The sequence below is a fragment of the Adiantum capillus-veneris genome, chromosome 16 (genome assembly GCF_014529385.1).
Source record: "Adiantum capillus-veneris isolate H3 chromosome 16, ASM1452938v2, whole genome shotgun sequence".
Taxonomy (NCBI): Eukaryota; Viridiplantae; Streptophyta; class Polypodiopsida; order Polypodiales; family Pteridaceae; genus Adiantum; species Adiantum capillus-veneris.
This window is the reverse complement of record NC_140946.1, coordinates 29,627,300-29,652,362: the sequence shown is the minus strand read 5'-3', so window position 1 is coordinate 29,652,362 and position 25,063 is coordinate 29,627,300. Positions and strand designations below refer to the sequence as shown.

General features: G+C 44.4%; 1 protein-coding gene across 1 annotated transcript in view; it reads right to left on the bottom strand.

Moving 5' to 3' along the window:
• Positions 1-2,153: 2,153 nt before the first annotated feature.
• Positions 2,154-25,063, bottom strand: part of LOC147438785 (uncharacterized) — a 67,422-nt gene continuing 44,512 nt past the window's right edge. The window contains exons 6-7 of the mRNA XM_086484761.1: positions 2,856-3,152; positions 2,154-2,658 (exon numbers count right to left, since the gene is read on the bottom strand). Of these exons, the coding sequence (XP_086340887.1) occupies positions 2,504-2,658; positions 2,856-3,152 (452 nt within the window). The 3' untranslated portion in view covers positions 2,154-2,503. The remainder of the gene's footprint in view (positions 2,659-2,855; positions 3,153-25,063) is intronic.

Here is a 25,063-nt window from a genome sequence, read left to right as displayed (position 1 = left end):
TAAAGCGCAAACTAAGGTTGTGTACAACACCCTTATGACATCAATGGATTGGTTTTCCCCCACGAATAAGCAATGGGGCAAGCCATTGCAAGCATCCAAATGCGTGTCAATCACATCTAATGCCCTCTTCTACCACCTGAGCTAAAGGTGTTTCTGTGCAAGGTGCTTTGGCAGAGCCTTACCAACGGGTGTAAAGATTCAAGCAATGGCTACTCATTGCTTGAACATCTAGTGCCCTCTTCTGCCACCTGAGCTGAAGGTGTTTCTGTGCAAGGTGCTTTGGCAGAGCCTTACCAACGGGTGTAAAGATTCAAGCAATGGCTACTCATTGCTAAATTAGAGGTCTCCTAGAATGTATCACAGGGTGGCTCCCCTTTCAACTGATGTACCTATGGTCACTGAAGAGAAGTCATGGCTCGGCTCAAGCATGACTTGACTTTGTAGTTTTTTTGTTATACTAATAAAATTCACTCACAATTGTGAGTTCTACAAAATTAATAATAATAATAATAAATAGGACATTATACTTGACGTTTCCATGATTGGCTAAAAAAACATTGGAGTTCATAGAAAATACCATCATTGGAGCAAAAGGGTGACCACAACACAACTTATACATTCTCAACCAAAAAAGAAAAAAGCGCAAAGACTTTGAACTTCTCCTTGCACAAAAATGACAATGTATGCCTTGATTGCTCAACAATCAAAGTCAAGAAGTACAAATTATTGCTTAAAGGTAGTTTACATTAGGCCACACACATCAACATGGACAAGCTATGAATTGTGAGCATCGTACCAAGAACTAGCCTAAGGAACTTAGAACTCTGCAACTTTCCTTTAAAAAACAACTCTCACATACATGTCTATATGTTGGCTCAAAAGAGGGCAACAAAGAAACCATCTCAAATTGTTGCATAGACAACAAATTGGAAAAAATTTAGATTGACCAAAACGTGCATGCCAATTTTATGTATTTTCAACAATCTCTTAATTCAAAAACCGTGCATCTAAATCTTCCACACTTTTCTAATCTCAATACAACTTAACAAAAAAAGAGGCATATGCCACAATTTATTATCTGGCATCATGAACAATACATCTACGATCCACAAATTTAACAACAAAACCAAGTCTAGCAAGAGCAAAGATGGACAATAAAATGAACTTGATCTTTGGTTACATACAATGCATCAAGGAGTGAGAAACAAGTGCTATTCACAATAATAGGCAAAACTCCATTAAATTCAATGAATAGATAAGATAAATTGTTGGCACCCATGACAACATTCTTGCTTGCAACAACCTCAAGTAAAGTCACGATGAGGTGTAATATGTTGTAGCACCATTGTCCAACAAATAGTGTTGGATCAAGTTAGGTTAACTATACTATAACCTTACCCATCTTATCCCTAATAGAATCTCCTAGAAAATTGATTGTTTTGATTTTATGATGCAACCACATGAACCACTCAATGAATCAACAATCACAAATTTTCAACACATTATACACAAATTAAAAACACATTCGTTTTGTGGCATTTGAGGTACCCTTCTAAAAATACACTAAAACGACGAATCAATAATTACAAACTTTTGACGCAATTGAGGTACCCTTCAAAAAAGACACAAACTTTCAACACATTATTCATAAATAATAATAAAAACATTCACTTTTTAGCATTTACACCTAAGAAATTTGTATGTGCACGTATATGCATATGCACATGCTTAAATTTGATGCAACTCAAGCTCACACAATGTTACTCCACGAATTGTGAGTGGAAAACAACTCGTCACTTAAGGCATACATATTAACTATTGAAGAGAAGGAATTTTGAAAGCAAGTCGAATTGGAATCTTTCCTCAAGTTATCAATGGCATCCAAAATATGCACATGATTGTGCAAACCCCCCCCCCCCCCCCCCCCCCCACCGTCTATAAAAGACACGGGGTCGGACTCATGGGATCTACGGCGTTAGTAAGCGTTGGGGGAGGGGGGGGGGGACTTTTAGAGTACTACGCTTACTACCATTTCAACCAAGCGAGACAGGTGGGGGGGTGGGGGGTGCGAGTGTTGAGCTGGAGGTGGTGAGATCGAGTCGGGAAGCGACAGCGGGGAGCCCATTCTTTTTGCCATTTGTGGAACTTATTCATCTCACGGACAGCCTTATAATTAATACTCGTCAATGCATGAAGATTCAACATCTGCTAAGGGCTAACAAGTGTCTGGAAAGGCTTCTACACATCTAAAGACAGACCCATCTTCTAAAGGTGACAATGTTGAGGACCATGATCTTGTCTAGCGACAATGTAGCATTGGAATTAAGAATCATTTAATCTACAAAGAGCTTTAGTTCTGATGGTTGCAACAAAAAGCAAGTCTGTTGTTAGTTTGCCACACTCCCAAGCCAATACTTGTATGGTACATTAACAGGCTCCCTTGCCGTTCCTTGACAGAGGATGTCTTCACCAAGTAAGAATTTCAAGGTAGTGCTGCCTTACCTCAAAACTTAGATGCATCCATACGGCTCTTGTGCAGCTGAAATGCAGGCACCACCCAAGTGCCACAGCTACATTGTGCACCGGACCAGTTAAAACTTCCCAACCTTGCATTGCAGCTTGCACATGACAGCTTTCCCAATACACCGCCCTCTTGAACTGCATTATAGAGTAAAGCAAGAGACTCATAAAAGGTCAGGTCTTATCATGCACAAAAGTACCTTAATTACCCATTAAGCTTCTCAATTACCCATAAAGCACCAACAGTCAAGCCTCAATTACCCATTAAGTGCTTGCTTGCACTCACACATAAAAATTGCATGACAAATAACAGCTGCTAAAGTTTATATGGCTACCTGGTGTCATCCATTGCATTGGTTCCACAAAAATTGAAGTACATTCTACTGTATGCACTTCACTCCAAAGGGGACCTTTGTCATTTTTTCTAACAGGTAAGCGACCACCCTCCTGCTCATGAGTTAAAACATTCTCCTGACATGCGACTATGCGCCTACATTTCTTGCAGCGATATAAAAGAGGTGTGCCAAAATCAGATTGTTCGAGCTGCTCATGCGAGTGTGTCCGTATGCACAAAGCTGGGTCTGCTGCAAAAGAAGAGTTTTGGATACTCTCTCCAAGATTATACAGCTGGCCTGTGTCAAAAGCAGCCACTGTTTAATATCAAATCAAGCTAAAAGCTTCCGAGAAGCTTCCCACCATGCCTTCCTCACCAAAATTACGTGATTTTCCTGTTCTTCCTTCCCTTCTTCTGAACCCCCCCTTTTCCCCTCTCTTTTATCATTTTAGTAAGAAAGACTGCTGTGTTAATACTACAGGAAAGGCCATCCAAAAAAGGAGCGCGTCTTTCAATGCATGTGAAGGACTTTCTTAATCCTAACGTTTTGTAGTTTCATCATTGTTAGCTGGCTGGACATCCATCACATTGGAAGTCCCAAAGTGACATACAACTGGGCCATGCGCCATAAGCTGGGCTAAGAGTTCAGATAATTTATAAAAGCTGGTTACAATTGAAAAGCTATGGACACTTAAGGCTCAAAACTGGCAAAAGACTACTCGGGGAATAAACTCGGGGAATAAACCTCTCCTATAGAGAGTAATACGTACAATTTAGCCCTCCATCTCCAATTCATCTCTCTCTCTCTCTCTCTCTCTCTCTCTCTCTCTCTCTCTCTCTCTCTCTCTCGGTGGAAAGATCATCTCTATAAATATGAGTACAATAGAACCCTGGAGATGCTAGAAATAGCCTATCTCGCAGGATGTACAGGGCTGAAAAAAACCAAAGGTGGCAACTCCTCAAGGTGGGGTATGAGAGGAGGGCAGGATGAATCACTGTGGTGGAAGTAATGCCACTGAATTATGACCTCTGATGAAACTGAAAAACTGGGAGTGAGCCCATCGTCTGAGAAAAACAAGCTTGTGCTTTCCGGGTGTCCTCGAGGAACCCGCTGATGAATCCCACTGTTTACGTAGAGTGTGGATAATATCCACCCAAATGTCTGCGAGGATAACCACGGCAGAGGATGGTATAGCACTGAGACTGTGACAGCAACGAGCTCACCAAACGTTCCACAATGTAATGGCAACAAGCATGCTGAACACCTCATCTTGGACCTAAGGAGCGTCATTCTGCGCAACCCCTCTGGGTACCATACTCAAGGTACCCATTGTAACTGGAGGGCACCACGTGCCAATGTAAAAGGACAAAATGAATAGACTGTAGACACTTCAAAACAAATTAACTGAAAAGACATGCACGACACACGAGAAGGGGAGTGGCAGAGTTCCACCCCAAGAGAGCACTAGCCCCAAACCTGGTGCCCCTTTCGGTATTTCTTTATATTGCTGGAACTAAGTTTAAGTCGGTACTCTGACCTCTGCACTCCCACGCGAAGATGTGCGACAGACTGAGCCCATGACACACATTTAAAGGCCCTTGGCCATGAAAAGCTTCAAGTTTTAAAAGCATCTGGCCTCCCAAAAGCAGCCAGCGTAAATTCTCAAAATCCGTACAATCTGCCACGTCAGCAGCCAGCGCATTTCATGGGCGTCATGTCACCGCAAAATCCGGAGCGTCCGTACTGGCCTGCCACATCATCAGCTTCATACGCAATTGACTGGTTATGTGTGGGTGGGTGGATCTTGCTTTATTTTAACCGTCTTTGGGTTACTTGGGCACCACCAGATGGGGTCCCATAAGTTGGTGTGAACTTTCTTAAAAATTGGGCCCCATGGCAAGACTTTGTAAGTTGGTAAAACTTCTTCTACTGCTTGTGCTTCTTCTATTGCTTGTTACCTTAGGATTTAGGCCCCTCGACTGGGATCTACAAGTCGGCTAAGTCTTCAGTGGCTTGACACATCAACAGTTTGTGACATCCCCTTTCTTGAAAGAGAGTGATCGTCCGCAATTACAGCATATCTACAAACCAATTCAAGTTAGCTCAAAAATTTCCGAGGGTCAATCAGTTTTCTCAATCCAGATTGGAGCTCTCGATATCCTGGGTCGTTAGCTTCCCAGAAAAATCTCATCCAATAAGGAGTATATTCTCATTCCATATCAAAGCTCTTGATATTCTGGCATAGCAAAATTAGCCATCACACCTAGACCGTGCTGATCTTGAACGGGCGTCTCGATGCACTAATAACTACACACCCACTCAACCTCACCAAATTAGGAATATTTTCAATGGTTGGCACATCATAATGCAACACAAATGCTCACATATGGATGTCACGTACACATCTAACCCTATGTGTACGTTGCAACACAAATGCTCACATATGGATGTCACGTACACATCTAACCCTATGTGTACGTGGACAAGCTACTTCATGACATAGGCTCGGTTCAGTTCAGTCATCCTAGATTAGGAAGTGTTCTAGCACTTTTGTGAGTCTGTTCGCAGACCGTGCATGTCCAGACACTTAGAGAGGATGCATATCCTCTGGTTGCACACAGCATGACCATCAGATTTCAGTCAAAACCCATCAGGAGCATTGTTACAGTGCACAGACCTAGTTTCCCTATTTTAGCCAATTTTCACTTATTATTTTTAAGTGACTTTTGTTGGAAACTGGGTAGGGAAATTTGACTAAGCCAATATATAAGGATACCTAGCACTAGCACTTTCTGGTAGAAGAGGCAACAAAGACTAGATATCCAACATGCACCTTCTCAGGAAACCCAAGAAAGAAGGGCTTGTCCAACCTCCCATTGTTTCTCTTTTCACTCATTGAGAGCGGATCGTGCACTTAGCGGCCGGCCAATCGACGTGGGGTGGGAAAAAGCAACCTTGGTGTGAGCGCAAGGCCACCAAGGGTGCGCCCGCGAGAAAGAGGAAAGCTCGGGTGAAGAGAAGATCCTTCTCTAACACAGATTGCACGCTACAAAAGAACCTCAAGACCCCCAAGAACCTCAAGAACCCAAGAACCTCAAGAACTCAAGAACCCAAGACCCCAAGAACCACAAGAACCCAAGTTCCTCGTGAACTTAAGAACCCAAGACTTCAATGTATGGTCATCACACGAAGCGGAATGGATACTTTGCATGAAGGTGATGAGCATGAGGGTGGTCTAAGAGGTTTTCCCGACCCTCCCCCTTCCCTATCTACGCCACGGTTTGCACCAAATCCTATGGAGGCTTTGGTCAAGTCGATGATGGACGTGAAGTTACAACAAAAAGCGAATCGCGTTGCCTTGGAGCGCGAGCACGAAGCACGCGAAGAAAGAAAGGCAACTATTGAGTGTGAGCGTGAGCAAGCGCGCTTGGCGGCCAAAGCAAGAAAGGAGGCGGCCGAAGAAAGACGAGCGGCCTTGGAGGCCGAGAGTGAGATACAGAGAGACCTACGCATGCAAGAGTTGGTCCGACCGGTTCTCACCTCGAAGTCCAAGCCGGCCAAAGATGTTGGTAGTTCATCACGTAGCGCAAGCCGAGATTCGGATCCAACAACCCCATCTCACAGAGAAGATCACGTTCAGTAAGTAGGATGGTAAGATGGATTCTACGATTATTCATTCTTGGTTGCATCAATTTAATGCTTGTTTTGCGACAACTAAGAAGACTGAAAATAGCAAGATTTTGACGACAGCTATGTACGCCAGTGATACCATTAATTGGCACCACGCATGGCAAGAGGCACAATTGACCGCGCACCTAGAGGAAGCCAAAGAAGGCATGCCCCTTTCCTTCAATTGGGCCGACTTCCAAGACAAGCTCAAGGCACGGTTTATGCCACCACAGTACCTAGCACGGTTGAAAGACGATTGGCGCAGTCTCAAGCAAAATGGTATGAGAGTTATGTCTTTCTCTAATCATGTTTTGCAGCTCGGTACCCAGTTACGCAAATCGGATGATGAGCGCAAGGAGGCTTTCATTTTCGGGTTGGACGACTATATCAGGTTTGATGTCGAAGTTTTTGATCCAATCGATCTCAACAAGGCGGTAGCGATTGCTCTCACGCAGGAGATGAAGCACAACAAGGGAAAGCCTAAGGAAAACAAGACTTCACCAAGTACCACTCAAACTCCTCAGAACGGTAAGAATGGTAAGAACGGTAACTCTTCTAACCAATCTTCCAATAGTCTCTCCGAAAACAACACTCAAAATGAACCTTAGGGTAAAGCTAACACAATTGCTAAACCTAAGCTCACTCCAGATGAAAAGGCAGAACAAGGAATTTTAGAAAGATACATCACGTCGGAAGAACAAAGCATTTATTCTAAGGAAGGTCGTCGTTTTCATTGTCGCATCAAGGGTCACATAAAAAGAATATGTCCAAAGCTTGACTCTAATGAATCTAAAGAACCCACAAAACCCACTACCTCTGTCAATGCAATAAATGAGAACACGAGCGTGACCCAAGTTTCTCGTGTTTCTCGTGATCCTCCCACTGATGAGTCTCTCATTAAGTGTTATGGTCATGTGAAGGGTCAACGTTTTGTCCTATTGTTTGACCCAAGCAGTATGCATGATTTGATTAGTGACTCTCTTGTCGAAAGAGCCCGCTTGAAGGTTAGCAAGACATCTCCTTTCGAGATGTCAGGCTTCTCTCCACGTATGGACTCTCTCCTCACGCAAGAGTGCCTTGATGTTTTGTTCACTGTTCAACAAGCGTCCTTCCGCAAAAAAATTTCTAGTCTCTCCTCTTTCAGGATGTGATATGCTTTTGGGCATTCGATGGTTTCGTGAGTATAACCCTCTCATTGATTGGGCGGAAAATACGTTCACTTTCAATGCCAAACGAAACTTTCCCATTGTCATTTGTGGAGAGCAAGTTGTTCATTCTTCATCTCTCATTTCTAATGTGCAGGCGAAGATTAAAAAGAATCCGGCGAAGGAGACTCTCTCAGTCTCTCTTTTCCAAAGCATGCCACACATAATTTGCTTGATAATGATAAGCATGATGATTTGCATGATCAAGATGTGATTATTCACGAGCATGATGATTTGCAGGAAGAAACTGTGATTGTTCACAAGGATGATGGTTTAGTTGATGCTTTTTCTAGTGAAGCTAACCTCATTGCAGATTTGATCCATCACCAAGAACCGATCTTGGCTCTCGAGTCGAGGTCCAAAGAACCCCCTTAGGAAGATTCGATCAATCACGAAGAACTGATCTTGGCTCTCGAGTCGAGGTCCAAAGAACCCCCGTAGGAAGTATACCTTCATAAGTTCAGAATAGTCTGAACTCGCGAATTATAAGAGGGAATAAAGCACTCATAAAACAATAAAAGCAAGGGACACAAGAACAGAAAACAAAAACAAAAACAAACAAACTAAATCACTTAGTTTGCTACGAAACAAAACTAAATAAAACAAAACATTACTAACTTTAAAATGTTCTTAGAAAAGGCATGTGTAAAATAAGATGACGCAACTTACTTGCTTAAAACAAGTACTCAACTTTAAGCAAAAGAAGGATAAAACATCTTAAAAACTTAATCCTAGAAATCAAACTTCACACAACAACTTCTAACGGAACACATTCTTAAGTCCTCAAGTAAGCTAAATACGAAATCGAAAAATGAATACTCTACAAACCTACGAAGAGCAAAGAACCAAACTTGACAATATGTGATCTCAGCTTCGCTGCTTGTCCAAACAGGAAGAATAAGATTATCACCTTTATCATGCATAGCTTGGACACCAGCTATGACATCCCTACTCACGTCGTCAGTGCCCAAGAGTAGGTGCAGGTTTGTATAGAGGTCATTCATGCTTTGAACGTACTCTACAAAACCAACGAGCTGAGTTTCTATCACCCTCCGGAGGTGATGGGTATACTCAGCCATGATAAAGGCTAGCATTTGTCAAGCTCTAGTGAAAATGCTAGTCGCGCTAAAGATCAAAACAACAACATAAGGTGATATTAAGTCAAACAATAAGTGGGCTTTTTAGCTCCCCACTTCTATTGAATTTACTACTGATTATCTTGAACATTCCAAAGGAAGAAACATTAAAAATAAACTTACGACGATGCAAAAATGAACGAACGTTTTTCATGATTCTCTTGAATGAGTAACCTTTTTCAACTAGTAAAGAAATAAGATGGCAAGATTGAACAACAAAAGTAGATTTATTAGAACAAAGACGAGAAAATCTAAATAGTTGAGAGCAAATGACACCGTACTTAGCTAAAAGAGAAATATTCGAAGAAATGTGAGGCATACGGATGATTTTAAGATTGGCATATTCTGGTTCAAGGCGCTTATCATAGATATCTACTTCTAATCCCAAGGGAGTCTGAAAAATCTTAAGGTCTAAAAAAGCACAACAATCACTATTTGTGGTACAGTTAAGTTCACAAAACTCCTTGGGATAAATTCCTCCGCCTACAGAACTCGAATTCAAGTACATAAAATCTTGAAAAGAAGGAACGTGAGGGACAAAAAGATCATCTACAAAGCGTCTTACATTGCATAACTTGTGCAAAAATATTGGGCAAGTGTTAGCAAGGACAAGACGCTCCATAAAATCAAACTCATAAGTAAAAAGATAGAAATTAGCAAGAAAAACAGCACAATTGGTGCCCATAGGGATACCAATTGTTTGCTTGAAAAGAGAGTCGCCGATGGTTATATATAAATTGTCCAAAAGAAAATCTAACCAAGATATGATGTCAATGTCATCTACAATCCTAGTGAATCTCTTTCTTCCTTTGTCTACATCTACATTCTTATTTTTCCGCCATAAGAAGTCAAAGTTCAAGGCTTACTTTTCTACTACCAATGCCTTGTACCTATCCTTCTCAAGCTTGTACGCAAAAGCTTTTGAAATAAGAGACTTGACTCTAAATTTAAGATCCTCCAAATTTAGCTTTGTGTATAGCGTTGTAAAGTCAAAAGTTTGGAGACATAAAGGAGAACATTTCTCCTTAAGGCTTCTTGAAGAGTTCAAAAACCTTAAAACAGGAATCACACCTACTGAATCATTTAAAATCCAACTTGAATCGGTAAGTACGTCTGCTTCCTTTAGCATATTTTTCCACAATTCATTTACGCTAGGTAAAATGGCTTTGAAACAATAACTAAGCCATTTGGAAACCTCAGTCAAAGAGGTGTTACCAGAAGCAACTATAAATCTAGGCTTTATAGGGTTCTTGTGGAACTTCCAAATGGTATATGTTCGAATTAGGGTTGCAGAGAAACACACACAGCTTGGAGAAGACGAAGGAAGCTCAAGGCACACAATAGAGAGTGTGTTACTTAGTGTGCAATGGAAAGATTGATAGCCCTAGAGTGATGGGCGTATATACAATGCTCGCGGGAAAAAACCTCCTAAAGAGGGAAAAAATGCCCCGGCGGTCCTAGTGTGTTCACACACATCACTACCACATGTATATGGTAACAAATCCCCCCTGGAGTGATGCGGTGAACGAGAGCTGGCACATGAGTAAAGGGAAGTGCCATGCCCTGAGGACAGGATCAGTCCACAAAGGGGAGTAAGCCCAAAGCTTTGCGGAAAGCTTCAAGCTTCTCACGAGACAATGCCTTTGTGAAAAGATCTGCAAGGTTGTCCTGTGTTGGCACATAAGCCAAGCTGATCTCTCCTGCTGAGAGCCTCTCCCTGACATAGTGGTAATGCACCTCAATGTGCTTTGTGCGAGCATGAAAAACTGGGTTCCTCGCAACTGCCAATGCGCTCTGACTGTCAGTGTAGATAGTGTTGGCAGTGTCCTGTCCAACACCCAAGTCAGCCATAAGGCGTCTGAGCCATACACACTCAACCGTAGCTGTGAAGACTGCCCTGTACTCAGCCTCACAACTCGAAGTGGCCACAGTAGGTTGCTTCTTGCTCAACCATGATATACATGAACTGCCAAGCATGAAACAAAAACCACTTGTGGACACTCGCGTGTCAAAACAACCAGCCCAATCTGAGTCCGAAAAAGCATGTAAGTCTGGCGGCAATGATCCCCCCTTGGGATAAAACAAGCCAAGATGTAAAGTGCCACTAAGGTAGCGGAAAATCCTCTTGACAGCCTGCCAATGCTTAGACCCTGGGCTATGCATAAATCTGCTGACCTGCGAGACTGCAAACTGAATATCTGGCCTCGTGTTGCATACATAAATGAGGCAGCCAACAGCAGTTTGGTAAAGAGTGACATCAGCAGGATCGCCAGCATCATGTAGACTCAACTTCAAACCTGTTTCCATGGGAGTGGCAATAGGTTTGCAATCCTCAAGTCCAAACTTACATAGCAATGTCTCTATGTAACTTTTCTGACACAAGGCAATACCACCATCACACTGCTTAAACTGTATACCCAAGTAATGATGCAACAGCCCCAAATCTTTCATCTTGAAAGTAGCATTCAAATCAGCCTTAAATTCAGCAATATGTCTCTCATTTGGTCCAGTGATCAGCAAATCATCAACATAAAGAACCACAATGAGAAATACATCATCCTCACGCTTTACATACAATGTGCTTTCTGTTGGACTGTTACGAAAGCCTCGTTTAACCAAATGAGTGTCAGCTTTCTCATACCAAGCACGAGGAGATTGCTTCAACCCATACAAAGCCTTCTTACATTTGCACACTTTGTCCTCTTGTCCTTTTATGACAAAACCGCGAGGCTGCGTTACATAAACTTCCTCAAATATGTCACCATTCAAGAAAGCAGTAACAATGTCTGATTGATGTACATCCCAACCAAAATGAGCTGCCAATGCACATAGAAAACGCACAGTAGTCATACGACAAGTGGGAGCAAAAGTCTCTTCATAATCTATGCCTTTTTGTTGTGCATAACCCTTTGCAACAAGTCGAGCCTTATGGCGATCGATCTCACCATCCGGCTTGCGTTTCAACTTGTAAACCCACTTCGTACCAATGGCCTTTTTGCCAGGAGGCAAATCACATAAAGTCCATGTGTCATTCTCTATAAGTGCATCATATTCTGATTTCATGGCAGCAATCCAATTTTCTGAATTCTGTGCTTCATCAAAAGACAGAGGCTCCTCAACATCATGTAAACTAGACACAGCCAAAGCATAACAATCTGATGCATAAGATGCATGGCGAGAGCCTGAACGAGTACGACTAGATAAAGGTGCATCCAATTTACTGTCACGCAAAGTGTGCACCAGCCATTTTGGCATACCTCTAGCCTGCTCATTTTCAGCCCTTTCCTCATCAAGTACATCATGTACATCTGCATCAGTAATAGGCTGTTCTAAAACATTTTCAGAAACCCCCATAGGCTGTACATTTGCCTCATTGGAACTTACATTCGTATTTCCACCACTGAAAAGAGGCAACAAAGTGTCATAAATGTCCTGTGAGCTTACATTACTGTCTCTAGTACATGACAGCAAGGGTTGAACAGAATCTTCCACAAACACTACATCCCGTGAAACCAAAATACGTTTTGTTTGCGGATGATACAACCTGTAACCTTTGCTTTCAACACTATAACCAACAAAAATACATTTGACAGCCTTATCATCCAATTTTCTGCGCTGCACTTGTGGCACCAAAGCATATGCCAAACAGCCAAAAACACGCATGTGCTCAATAGAAGGTTTTCTATCATGCCATGCTTCATATGGAGTAATAGACTGCAAAGCTTTCGTAGGACACCTGTTAAGTACATAAGTGGCACACATGATGGCCTCAAGCCAAAAAGAATGCGGCAAAGCTTGACTTTTGACCATACATCGTGCCATTTCCGTTAGTGACCTGTTTTTCCTCTCAGCAACACCATTTTGCTGAGGTGTATAAGGCACTGTACATTGGTGTTTTATCCCACGACTAGCCAGAAATGCATTAAATTCATGAGACATATACTCCCCCCCTCGATCGGAACGGAGGGTGCCCATAGTACATTTTGAGACATTTTCAGCCATAGCCAAAAATTGTTTGAAGCACATAAAAACTTCGGACTTTGCTTTAAGCGGAAATACCCATGCATGCCTGGAGTAATCATCAATGAAAGTCACGAAGTACAGGTAATTGCCCAAGGACGGAGTTTGCATGGGCCCACAAACATCACTATGCACAAGCTGCAACCTGCATGTGGCCCTAACTGAACCATCCTTTGGAAACTTAGAACGCTGCATTTTACCCAGAATACAGCCTTCACAAACATGTTTGATAGGTGCTTCAAGAGGCGGCAAAGAAGCAACCATATCAGATTTCTGCAAACGCAGCAAACTGGCAAAATTCAGATGACCAAAACGTGCATGCCAAAGTTTTGCATCTGAAATAGCCCTTGAATCTGCAACAGCATTTGCAAAATTTTGTCCACACTTGTCATACAAAGTGAGCTTATACAGCCCACGGTACAAAAGCCCAGATGCAACAATTTCATCACCAAAACTGAGATCATGAACTGTACATCTGTCATCCACAAATTTGACTACAAGTCCAAGTCTAGCAAGTGCGGATACAGACAATAGATTCTTCTTGATCCCAGGTACATAAAGTGCATCAACAAGTGTGAAGGAACTGCCATTAGCAGCAGTGAGCACAATCTTTCCAACTCCCTGAACTGGATAAGAGGCGTTGTTGGCACAAGTGACTGAATTCCCATGAGGGACAGAATCGAGAGAGGTAAACAATTCACGATGTGAGGTAATGTGCTTTGTAGCACCACTGTCGAAATACCACACATGTGAATCTGCAGCAACTGACAAGCATGCATCATGGACAGCAGGATTGTAAGTGCACTCTGCGCTAAAAGCCCATTCTGCATCAACATCAGCATCACAATCTCCTTTCACAAAAGACTCAACAATGGCTGCATTTGTAGTGGAACCAGCATTTGCAGTGGAACCACCCTCTTTCTTCTTAGCCTCTTTGGCCTTCAACTTAGGACACGACTTGATCAAGTGATCATTGGCTTTACAATAATGGCAACGCATCTTCTTTTTGCCCTTATCACCAGAATTGCCAGACGAAGTGCTGCCAGCAGAAGCATTAGGAACAGAATTTTTGCCACTCGCAGCAGAACCATAAGAAGTGGCTGCATTACTGTTACCACCCTTTCTTTGAGAAGCAATAAAAGCCTGTTCAACAGCACGCTGCCTAGTCCTGTTTTTTCTAGAAAGTGACTCTTGCAACAGCAATGTGCATAATGCATCAAACTTGACAACTTCAGGATTTCCTTGGGTCATCAGTCTCCAAGTACTAGCAAAAGTCTGGTAGGAATCTGGTAAGGCATCAAGAACAGTCTGCACAAGGGAACTGTCAGAAATGACTTCACCTGCAGAAATGAGTTGCTCATTGATATCCTTGACACTAGCAAGGAAAGTGTCCATATCATCTTCCTCATGCATAATCTTCGACTCTAGCTCTTTACGCAGCAAAGCAATTTTAGCATCATTACGGCTTGCATAAAGACCTGCTAGAATATCCCAAGCCTGTTTTGCAGATTTTGCTGAACGGATGTGAGGAATAATGGTGCGCTTCACAGACAACGCAATCAATGCATGAGCCTGCGCATCCTTAACATCCCAACGAGCTTGTTCTGCTGTAGGCAAAACAACTCTAACAGCTGCAATCCTTGCAGCAAGACCTGCAACATCCTCAATATCGCCTACATCTTCAGAACCAGGACGTACATCAATGCCCTGCACAATGTTCCAGACACCTTTTGACACAAGAACGTGTTGCATCATATAAGCCCACATAGGGTAGTTGTCCCCATCCAACCTGTCCTCAGCAGCAAACATCTTGAACACATCTGTGTTGTTGTTGTCAGCCATGGTAAATGCTGCACCTGATGTGAAAACTGCCCGAAAATAGGAGAAATGGAGCGGGAACAACTTGTGCTATATAGCACAAACCGTAGAAGACTATAAGGCACCTGTTATGCAGAAAACGGCACTGACAGAAAATCTGCACAAAATGACGAAATAACCTGTGCAGTACTGCCCGTAGTGGAAACGGAGGCCGAAATGAGCCCAAATCAAAATTCTGAGCAGACCGAGCTCTTTGAGCTCACCCAAAATATTTGTCGACCTGCGAACGCTTGCCAAAGCTCACTGAAATCGGAGAAAGTGAGCAGGCGTGTGCTGGAGCAGCTGGCGACTAAGCCCGGGAGGACGTGACCTGTTCTGATACCAATTGTTGGAATTAGGGTTGCAGAGAAACACACACAGCTTGGAGAAGACGAAGGAAGCTCAAGGCACACAATAGAGAGTGTGTTACTTAGTGTGCAATGGAAAGATTGATAGCCCTAGAGTGATGGGCGTATATACAATGCACGGGGGAAAAAACCTCCTATAGAGGGAAAAAATGCCCCGGCGGTCCTAGTGTGTTCACACACATCACTACCACATGTATATGGTAACAGTATATAAGAAACGTAATTTAGGCTGGCACTTGAAACCAAAAGACTTACAAAAGTCTTCATGTTTCAAGATAACCTCTTGCATTGAAAGATCACAATCATTGTAAGTCTGAAAGTTTACTTCACCTAACAAGCATTCTAAATAGAACTTTTTGCACGTAACAACAAAGTTATTAGAGCACTTATCTACATAAGAGATTACAAAATCACGATGAAATTTCCTAAGAGCATCACGATCAGAAGAAGATAAGCTATTCCTTCCTGAAGAAACGTTTCGAGAGCAAGATGCTAATTTCCAAAAAGCTTTCTTGAGGATTACAGACTTCCAATGGGTAAAAATACCTTGAACTCCTAAAGACTCCTCAAACTTTACTACGAAAGATGCTAATTTCAAAGAAGCTTTCTTGAGAATTACAGACTTCCAATGGGTAAAAATTCCTCAAACTTTACTACGAAAGTAGAAATTCCCCATAGAAAGTATTATGTGTTCAAATGATTAGTCAGCACGCATTGTTCGAGTGTTTCATTCATGATGCTTTCCTGTATTTTATTCACCGTCCTTATGTGATCCCTTTTTACAGGCATGACATATTGTACGACGAGCACGATTCACTCATGAATGAGCACAGATATATGCGGATTACTTATGGAAAGATGAAATGTTTGCATTGAAGGAATTCACATTTCATGTTTCTTCCTTGGCATGACACCGTATCCGAAAGAGCACAAGAAGGATTGAGCATCAAACATCGGCATTTCCATTGTGATTTGCCAGAGTTGATTGATTTACATCAGAAAGTCAAGATTCGACCCCATTGTTTGCGTGTGTTGGCTGAACGGTTTGGAACTCTATCACTTTGTTCATCTGCATTGCATGCACAGTTTTTTCGAACGAATAGTATTTTTCCAATCACTTTACATAGATTGGGTATGTTCATGTTTTTGTGTTGGAAGTGGTTTCAAGAATTTTCATCGTCGGAGATTCTTGAAGAAGGTAGACGCAGGACTATAGGCAAAGATCGAGCATTGAAGCAGCCACAGATGACTTTGTGTCGCTTTCGGCGCGGCCCAAAGAAGCAAGCGTTGCAGACCTTTATGAAGTTCAAGTATCGCATGACCCACGCATCAGAGTAGGCTGGCGAAGAGTCCTTTCCAGGATTCCAGCCCCGCTGTTGGCGATCTCCCTCGATGTCATACAGTTCGGTATCAGTACCTCACTTTGAAAAGGAGACGATGTCACGTGCACATATAACCCTATGTGTACGTGGACAAGCTACTTCATGACATGGGTTCAGTTCAGTTCAGTCAACCTAGATTAGGAAGTGTTCTGGCACTTTTGTGAGTCTATTCACAGACCGTGTATGTTTAGACACTTAGAGTAGATACATATCCTCTGGTTGCACACAGCATGACCACCAAATTTTAGTCAAAACCCATCAAGAGCATTTTTACAATGCACAGACCTAGTTTCCCTATTTTAGCCAATTTTCACTTATTATTTTTAAGTGACTTTTGTTCGGAACTGGGTAGCGCAATTTGACTAAGCCAATATATGAGGAAACCTAGCGCTAGCACTTTCTGGCAGAAGAGGCAGTAGGAACCAGACATACATCAGGCACCTGCTCAGCAAGACCCCCCCCCCCCCCCCCGACATGTCAACCTAGCGTTTTCAGCCATCAACAAGAATCAGCCAACGGTTTTCAACAGTTGCAGATCAGCCAGTGTTTTGCAGACAGCAAGAGAAGCCTGGCATAAGCAAGACACAACAAGACACCTAGCGTTTTGGCATTAGATCACAGATCAGCCCTAGCGTCAACAGAATCAGCCCTAGCGTTTTTGGAACAGCAGGACTCCTAGCGTTTTGCAGATTCATCACGACAGAAACTCGAGAAGTATCAGTGTTTTCAGTTTTCAGCAGTCAGACTCCGCAGTAGAACCCCCAAACCTCGCAGATCTCACCTTCGTGCAGCAGATCCTCGCCGCACGGTCAGAGATCCACCGAAGTTTGCAGATTCAGCCCGGAAAACGCAGATTTCAGCATCTGCGTTTTCAGCGTGTCATCGTTGCATCGTCGTCATCGCCGCTGTCACCGACATAGAGTCAGAATTCAGCAGATAAAGATTTGCGGATTTCAGCCCTTAGCGTTTTCAGATTTCAGCCCGTCTCGTCGTCACCCTCATCGTTGTCGACATCGTCAGCAAGTCCATTGCATTGTAGAGATTTGTGCAATCAATAGTAGACCGCTCTCGCCATAGAGAGTGGGGCCTTCGGAGGAGGGTTTGACAACATTCTGGTATCGTATTCTTCTCTCTCTATCTCTCAATCTCAGTACCTTCATTCATAGCATTTACCACTTTGTTTGTGATCATTTGCACTCTCTAAGGCTCTCCCTTCCTTAAGTAAAAGGAATCCTTGAGCACAGTTCGAAGCACTCATCTTGAGCAAAGTTCAACATTCACTTCCGCTGCACCTTACAATAATTGTTACAAGACACAACGAACAGCGCCGCTAAGCACTCCCCTGAGATAGACGGTCTGCGGTATGAAGCTACTCAGCAACTACCTCGTCACTTCCCCCGCAAATAACCTAAAAAGGTCTGGGCCATGAGCTCAAAGGACTGATACAACCAAACGTTCCCCAGATCGCAGCCTGCGTTGCTTGGAGGTTTCAAGTATACAACCAAACGCTCCCCAGACATTCCATCTGAGTCGTTCGAAGGTTTTCCAACGTACAACGAAACGCTCCCCAAATGTGTCCTTCCGAGGTTTTCAAGCATACAACGAAACGCTCCCCAGACATCCTGTCTGCGTCGTTCCGAGGTTCATACAATAACAAAACAGCATTTCTCAATACTCCACCCGGAACAAGGTAGCTAGGTACGTAGTGTTCGATACAAATTCGGTACGTAAGGTACGTAGTACAGAATGGATTGAGTTTTTAGGTACGTAAAAATTCGTCCTTTTTTCAAAAAGCCTAAAACTGAGCGTACTTCATACCTTTACTTATGCATTCACCAAGAATTCAAATAAAGATTAGAGTCCACGACTCTAACCGAACAGTAAAAACACAAAGCTGATCAATGTCTTTAGCCAAACAGTTTCAAATCTCTCATGTCATGGTCTCATAAAACTAAGAGTATAAAAAAAAATACATAATAATAATCCAAGACTGGAGTATGAAGTCCCGACTCTAATAAGTTCTGAAAACCTCACAATGCGCGATCCTATTTCTTTGAAAAAAAAATCTATACGGATCCCTATCCATACGTACAGATCTGTATTGTACAGTTGTATTGTACGAACCTATCAGTACGTTGTACGGATGCAACCTTGACCCGGAAGAATATCACCAAGCAGTGAAACCAGTATTAAAACCAGAGTCAAACAATTCAAATCGGCACCAAGACACGTTTAAAACAGATACCATCCATTTCAAACAAATTTCAAAGAGTACTTTCTCAAACAGAGTTCAAAAGTATTTAAACCAACTAGATATTCATTCAGGTTTTTTGTTCGGATAGCTAAACTTTGAGGACGACTGGCTTGTTCTTCTACATCAGTGTAATGGTACCGTTCTCGATCTAGAGGGTCGCATCATTCTTGTCATGCCAAGGCATGCCAAAGAGAGCCTCGCAATTGCCCAACTTCATAATGTTTCCATGATCGCCTTGGTGGAAGAGCATCAATGAGCGGTACCACTTTTTGAGTTTGCCCCGCGGGCCGCGGCTAGCTCGGCTTCAAGTTCTCCACCTTCTGCATCATAATCAAAGTGCGTCTGCTTCAAGAATTCTAGATGGATGAAGTTCTGTGTAGCTCCGGGGTCAAAGAAGATCAGGGCTTTTGACTTCGCCATATGCTTTGTACAATTCATTTAAACTCTCCAGATTTATGCCATAAATGAAAGGTACTAATCCAATAGCAGGTCGAGCTCTCTTAGCCAGAGGTGGCCCTGAGGATCTTTCTGTTGTGGGAGGAGAAGGTTGCTCTGAAGATGTTGAGGCTCATTGAGAACATGTAGTGAACATATGCCCTGTTTGAAAACGTTCGAAGCATCGGCCAGCTTGTAAAAAGGTTTCTCGTTGACGCTCTGTCAGGCGAGGCCTTTGAGGTTGGATTTCACGAGACTCCCAAGAATTTGTTTGTTGTTGCCGAGAGTTCTAAAGTGGCCAGAGTTGCTTCTTCAATAAACTCCAACGTTCCTTTCATCAGTTTGTAGCCGACCGCGGTATGTCCATAAGCTCTTGCATGGTTGAGACTTCCTTGGACAGACAATATTCCTTCAATGGTGATAGTAGTCTAATGGTGTATCGCTCTCATTGGTCTCTGTGGCAAGCCCTTGCAAGTTGCCCCATTCTGACAAAACCGGGACGTTGTGCCACCATCCTTGAAATCTTTCGGTTGGTTAGGCGTGTATCCCGGGTACAGATAATAAGGGTATCCATACGGGCTCCAACCATTATAGCCTTGCGGCGGCAGTGGTGGGGGATGTGGAGACAACGGCAATGGCAAAGGTCAAATGGCTGCACCATATTCCTGAAGACTCCCCCGATCGGAACAGACGGCTCGAAAGGTGGCCGGTTGGAAGCTCTCATACTTTCTGGTGTCCGAGGAGGTATCACCTGGGGCATCAAAGGGGATAACATGTAATTCAGAAACTGTTGAAAACTTTGTAGCATTGAAAAATTCTGTTGAGGATGCCGCGAAAGGATGTCGCGAAGCTCTTCCAAAAGAAACTACCGAATCCATGAACGCCATGTGGTCTTGGGTTCTTTATGGCTTATGCCCCGTAGGACAGAGCCATGAAGACAGGAGCACGCCCGACGCGCGATGGACTAAGAGTGGGAGTGACTAATAAGTCCAGGGCAAGGACACGGAGATTCTTCAATAGAAACTTCCGAAAATGTTGGAGGCGCCATCTTGCTCTATTTGCGCTTTGATAAGGCCATTATGCTTTCAGAAAAGCAAATGACTAGAGCTTTGATACCATTGGAACGGGACGGGCACCACGTGCCAACGGAAAAGAACAGACTAAACAACTTTAAGCGCTTCAAGAAATTTAACTGAAAAGAGAGCACGACACACAAGACAAGGAGTGGCGGAGTTCCACCCCGAGAGAGCACTGACCCCAAACCCCGGTGCCCCTTTTAGGATTTCTTTATATTGTTGGAACTCAGTACAAGCCGGTACTCTGACCTTTTCTTTATTCCCATGTGGAGATGTGCGAGAGACCGAGGCCATGGCACATATTTGAAGGCCCTTGGCCATGGAAAGCACTTACATGAAAAGTTCCAAGTTTTAAAAGCATTTGACCCCCCAAAACCAGCAAGCATAAATTCTCAAAATCCATACAATCTGCCACGTCAGCATGCTAGCCAGCGCATTTAGCGGACGTCCGTATTATACCACACCAACATGTCAATGCAAAATCTAGAGCGTCCGTACTAGTCTGCCACGTCATCGGCTTCATACGCAATTGACTCATTGTGTGTGATGGATCCAACTTTATTTTAGTTGTCTTTGGGTTACTTGGGCCCCATCGGACGAGGTCCTATAAGTTGGTGGGAACTTTCTTAAAAATTGGGCTCCACGGCAAGACTTTGTAAGTTGGTAACACTTCTTTTGTTGCTTGTTATCTTACGGTTTAGGCCCCTCTGCCAGGTTCTGCAAGTCGGCTCAAGTCTTCAGTGGCTTGAAACGTCACCAATTTGTCACACCCATGAGATACCCTGAGGTTGTCAGCATAAAAAGTGGATACGTGGCAACACCCTTAATAAAATAAATGATTGTCAGGACAATGCATCAACCAGGAGAATGTTCCCCATGTAAGAAAGCCAAATTGGACCCTTGTTTGGAAAGAAGTAATGAAAAAGCTCTCCAAACAAGGAGTGATGTGAAGCAACCCCAAAGGCTGTGGCTGGGAGTCTCCACAATCCTACCTGTACAGCATATAAATAGAGGATCGAAGCTCAACTGAGCACACCAAGAGGCAACTGGAAGACCACCATGAGTAAACATCCAAAGGAAGTAAGGAATCCTTCGTGCCACTCTCAAAGCCCACAACGCGAGCTGGAAACCTTGCCTCGTAGTAGACGACGCGCTACTCGCTGCTTCCGTTTTTTCCCACATTTTGCTGCCCAGTCTTGCCCCCCCCCCCCCCCCCCCCCCCCCCCCCCCCCCCCCCCCCCCCCCCCCCCCCCCTCCCTCGCTGCCCTTGCATGCCAACTCGCCCCCACCCCCCGCTCCTCCATTTTGTGCCATCCCCCAAGCCTCCCGCCCGCCTCCCCATTTTCCGGTTCCTGCTCCTTGAGGGCAGGCCTCTTCATCTATCGACCTCACCTCGCTGCACGGCAGCAAACACAGATGGAGGGCTCTCCTCCGCCTCAAAATGACTGGACGGAAGGCGCCTCGCCCGACCCCACGAAACCCACCATCCGACTTGCTCTTTCTCTGACAGAGCAAGCGAGCTTAGAGGCATAGGTGACGCGCCTTCAGCCCACCTCTGTTATCTGCAAGATTATCGACACCGGACCTAGCAAAGGGAAGGTGCGTAATCTCCTCCAGGCCCACCTTTTAGCAAAGGTGGGCAAGATCATAGACGTTTAGCTTCTCGGGCGCGGCTACTATCTTATAGAGTTTGAGACTTCCGAGATGGAGTCCAAGGTCATTACGATGAGCCCCCTGGCCATCCGAGCAACTAGAGCTCATTTTCGACAGTGGCACCATGGATTTGATCTGATATCGATGCTCTCGTCGAGGAGGCAAACCTACCCATCTCAGTTTGCTTCCTAGACTTGAGGAGAGAGTACCTCCGCTCCTTTCCAAGATTGGTTCAGAGATTGGGATTGTCTTGGAGACAACTCACACGACAGCTTCGGTAGTTGCCAAGGCAGCTTACATACCTACAGTACGCTTTCTGGTTCGGGACACCCATACCCTCCCAAAGGTCATTCTACTACCTCACGTGAGTGGTGGTTGGCTCCGTCAGAATCTGGAGTATTAGGACCTCCCGAATCAATGCTTCATTTGTCGACAGATGGACCATCTAGCGAAGGCTTGTCCACAGCGGAGGCCCAGACCTTTGGCACAGACCCTGACCCAGACCCAGACCTAGCCTCTTAAGGCTGGCCAAACACAGCAGACAGAGACACAGGGAGCTTAGGCAAGTTCCTTCTTCGAACCTGGTGCCCAAGCAAAGGAGGGTTGGCAGCACGTCCGTGATCGACGTCGCCAAGGACCACCATGCCAATTCGCCCCCCCTCGTGGTCGTTCTACACCATGCCAACAGCATTGAGTTCCCACAAAGAACCGTTTCGACCATTTACAAGTTACAACAGGACGAGCCCACAGATACCCCCTCCACATCAGCTTCGCTACCAACAACCCCTCCTCCCGCGCCACCCACTCCCCCGCCCCCGTGTCCTCCATTTCCTCCACCTCCCCCCATTCCCCCCGTTACCGCCCCCTCCTCTCCCATAAGTCCCCCCTGCTCCATCAGCTTCTCTTGCTCCTGCCTCACAGTCGACTCAGGGGACACGACCTTCATCGTCTGCTAGGAGGCCTCTTGGCAACGGTTTTTCCACGAGCCTCTTGGCGAGAGAGGAGTAGACTTTCCTGTGGACCCCCCCTTCTGATGCAGACGTCACCTTTTGCCGCAGTCCCGAGGGACTGACAAGTTTCCACATCCGTCATCGGTGGGACTTCTGCATGTCACGTGCCTAACCCTATGTGTACGTGGACAAGCTACTTCATGACATCGGTTCAATTCAGTTAGCTTAGAAAGTGTTCTGGCACTTCTGTGAGTCTGTTCGCAGACCGTGCATGACCAGAAACTTAGAGTAGATGCATATCCTCTGGTTGCACACAGCATGATCATCAGATTTCCATTAGAACCCATCAGGAGCATTTTTACAGTGCATAGACCTATTTTCCCTATTTTTGACATTTTTCACTTATTATTTTTAAGTGACTTTTGTTGGAAACTAGATAGGGAAAATTTACTAAGATTGTATATATAGAAACCTAGCACTAGCACTTTCTGGCAGAAGAGACAGCAAGAGCTTCGGTTCAACAGGCACCTTCTCAGCAACACCTCCCCCCCCCCCCCCAAGCAGTTGACCTAGCATTTTCTGCAAGGAGATCCAAATTCAGCCTTGGCGTTTTTGCATTGCAGGTCAGCAGATCCACAGCAAGACACAGCAAAAGCCCCAAGGGCCAGTGTTAGCAGATTTTCCACAGCAGAGACCAGATCAGCCTAACGTTTTTGCATCAACCTGACACCCTCAGCGTTTTTGCAGATCTTCGCCGACAGAATCAACCCATAGACCAGCGTTTTCAGTTTTCAGCGGTTAGAGCCCGAAGCCGAAGTCCCGAACTTCGCAGATCTCACCTTCCCGCAGCAGATGCTCGCCGCACGGTCAGATCCGTCGAAGTTTGCAGTTTCAGCCCGGAGAACGCAGATTTCAGCATCTGCATTTTCAGCGCGTCGTCGTCACATCATCGCCATCGACATCGTCACCGACATAGATTCAGAATTCAGCAAATAAAGATTTGCAGATTTCAACCACTAGCATTCGTCATCGACATCGTCGGCAAGTCCAAGCATTGTAGAGATTTGTGCAATCAATAGTAGACCGCTCTCGCCATAGAGAGTGGGGCCTTCAGAGGAGGGTTTGACAACATTCTGGTGTCGTATTCTTCTCTCTCTATCTCTCAGTCTCAGCACCTTCATTCACAGTGTTCACCACTTTGTTTGTGTCCATTGCACTCTCTCACTAAAGTGACGGAAGGCTCTCCCTTCCGTAAGTAAAAGGAACCCTTGAGCACAGCTCGGAGCACTCATCTTGAGCAAAGTTCAACATTCACTTCCGCTGCACCTTACACTTCACCTACGACTTCAGACGATTCCTCAACGACTCTTCACCAGACTTTGAGGCGGCTTGCTTCAGAGTCCATGTACTGTTTCTAGCAACTAAAAGGATAGAGTCCATGGACACAGCGGTTGGTTTCTCCTTCCCTCTGTGTGGCAGGGACCAGACTGAGTGGACTCTGGACTCACTCATGGATTGGCTTCAAGCTCAGGCTCTTGAGTTCTCTCACCACACGAGAGACTTGGGGGTGACAGATTTGGCACAGACTCTGTGGCCGTTGGCCAAGTTCTCGGTGACCCCTCTGGATGCAATAGGATGTAGACACGTTGTGGTACACATTTTTTCCTGACACGCAGAGTTCTCTTGGACAAAGGAGGTAGCCTGACAGACGGCACGCTCTTCTTGGGCCTAGGTTGGATAGTCTCAACACTCACGACTATCTCGAGGTCGCTCGGATGCAGATAACTCCCCATCCAAGTCGGCCTCGATGTCACGAGGACATGGCCATTGTTAACTATGTCACCAGGACGTGGCAACTGCTAACCTTAGTTGGTTTCTTTCCAATGATTTTTGTCTTATTTTTGAGACCCTCTTTTTTAAGTTGCAAATGGTCGGACATCGTATGGCCAATGTGAACGGTAGTTTCACCTACAGACGGGAAGTTGGTCGACACTGGAATTCGTATTGTAAGAGGATGTCTAGGCTCAATCCAAGGTCATGTAGGTCCCCTCGTCGCACTTAGCAAGTTGGTGGATACTAGGAAGTGAACTCAATAAAGGCATAAAGTCAAGGTGGGATCACCAACAAAAAGTATCCGACACTTGGGCCACATTGCACTTTTGGATGCGGTCCCAATGAGGATAGATGGTCAGATGACCAGTGG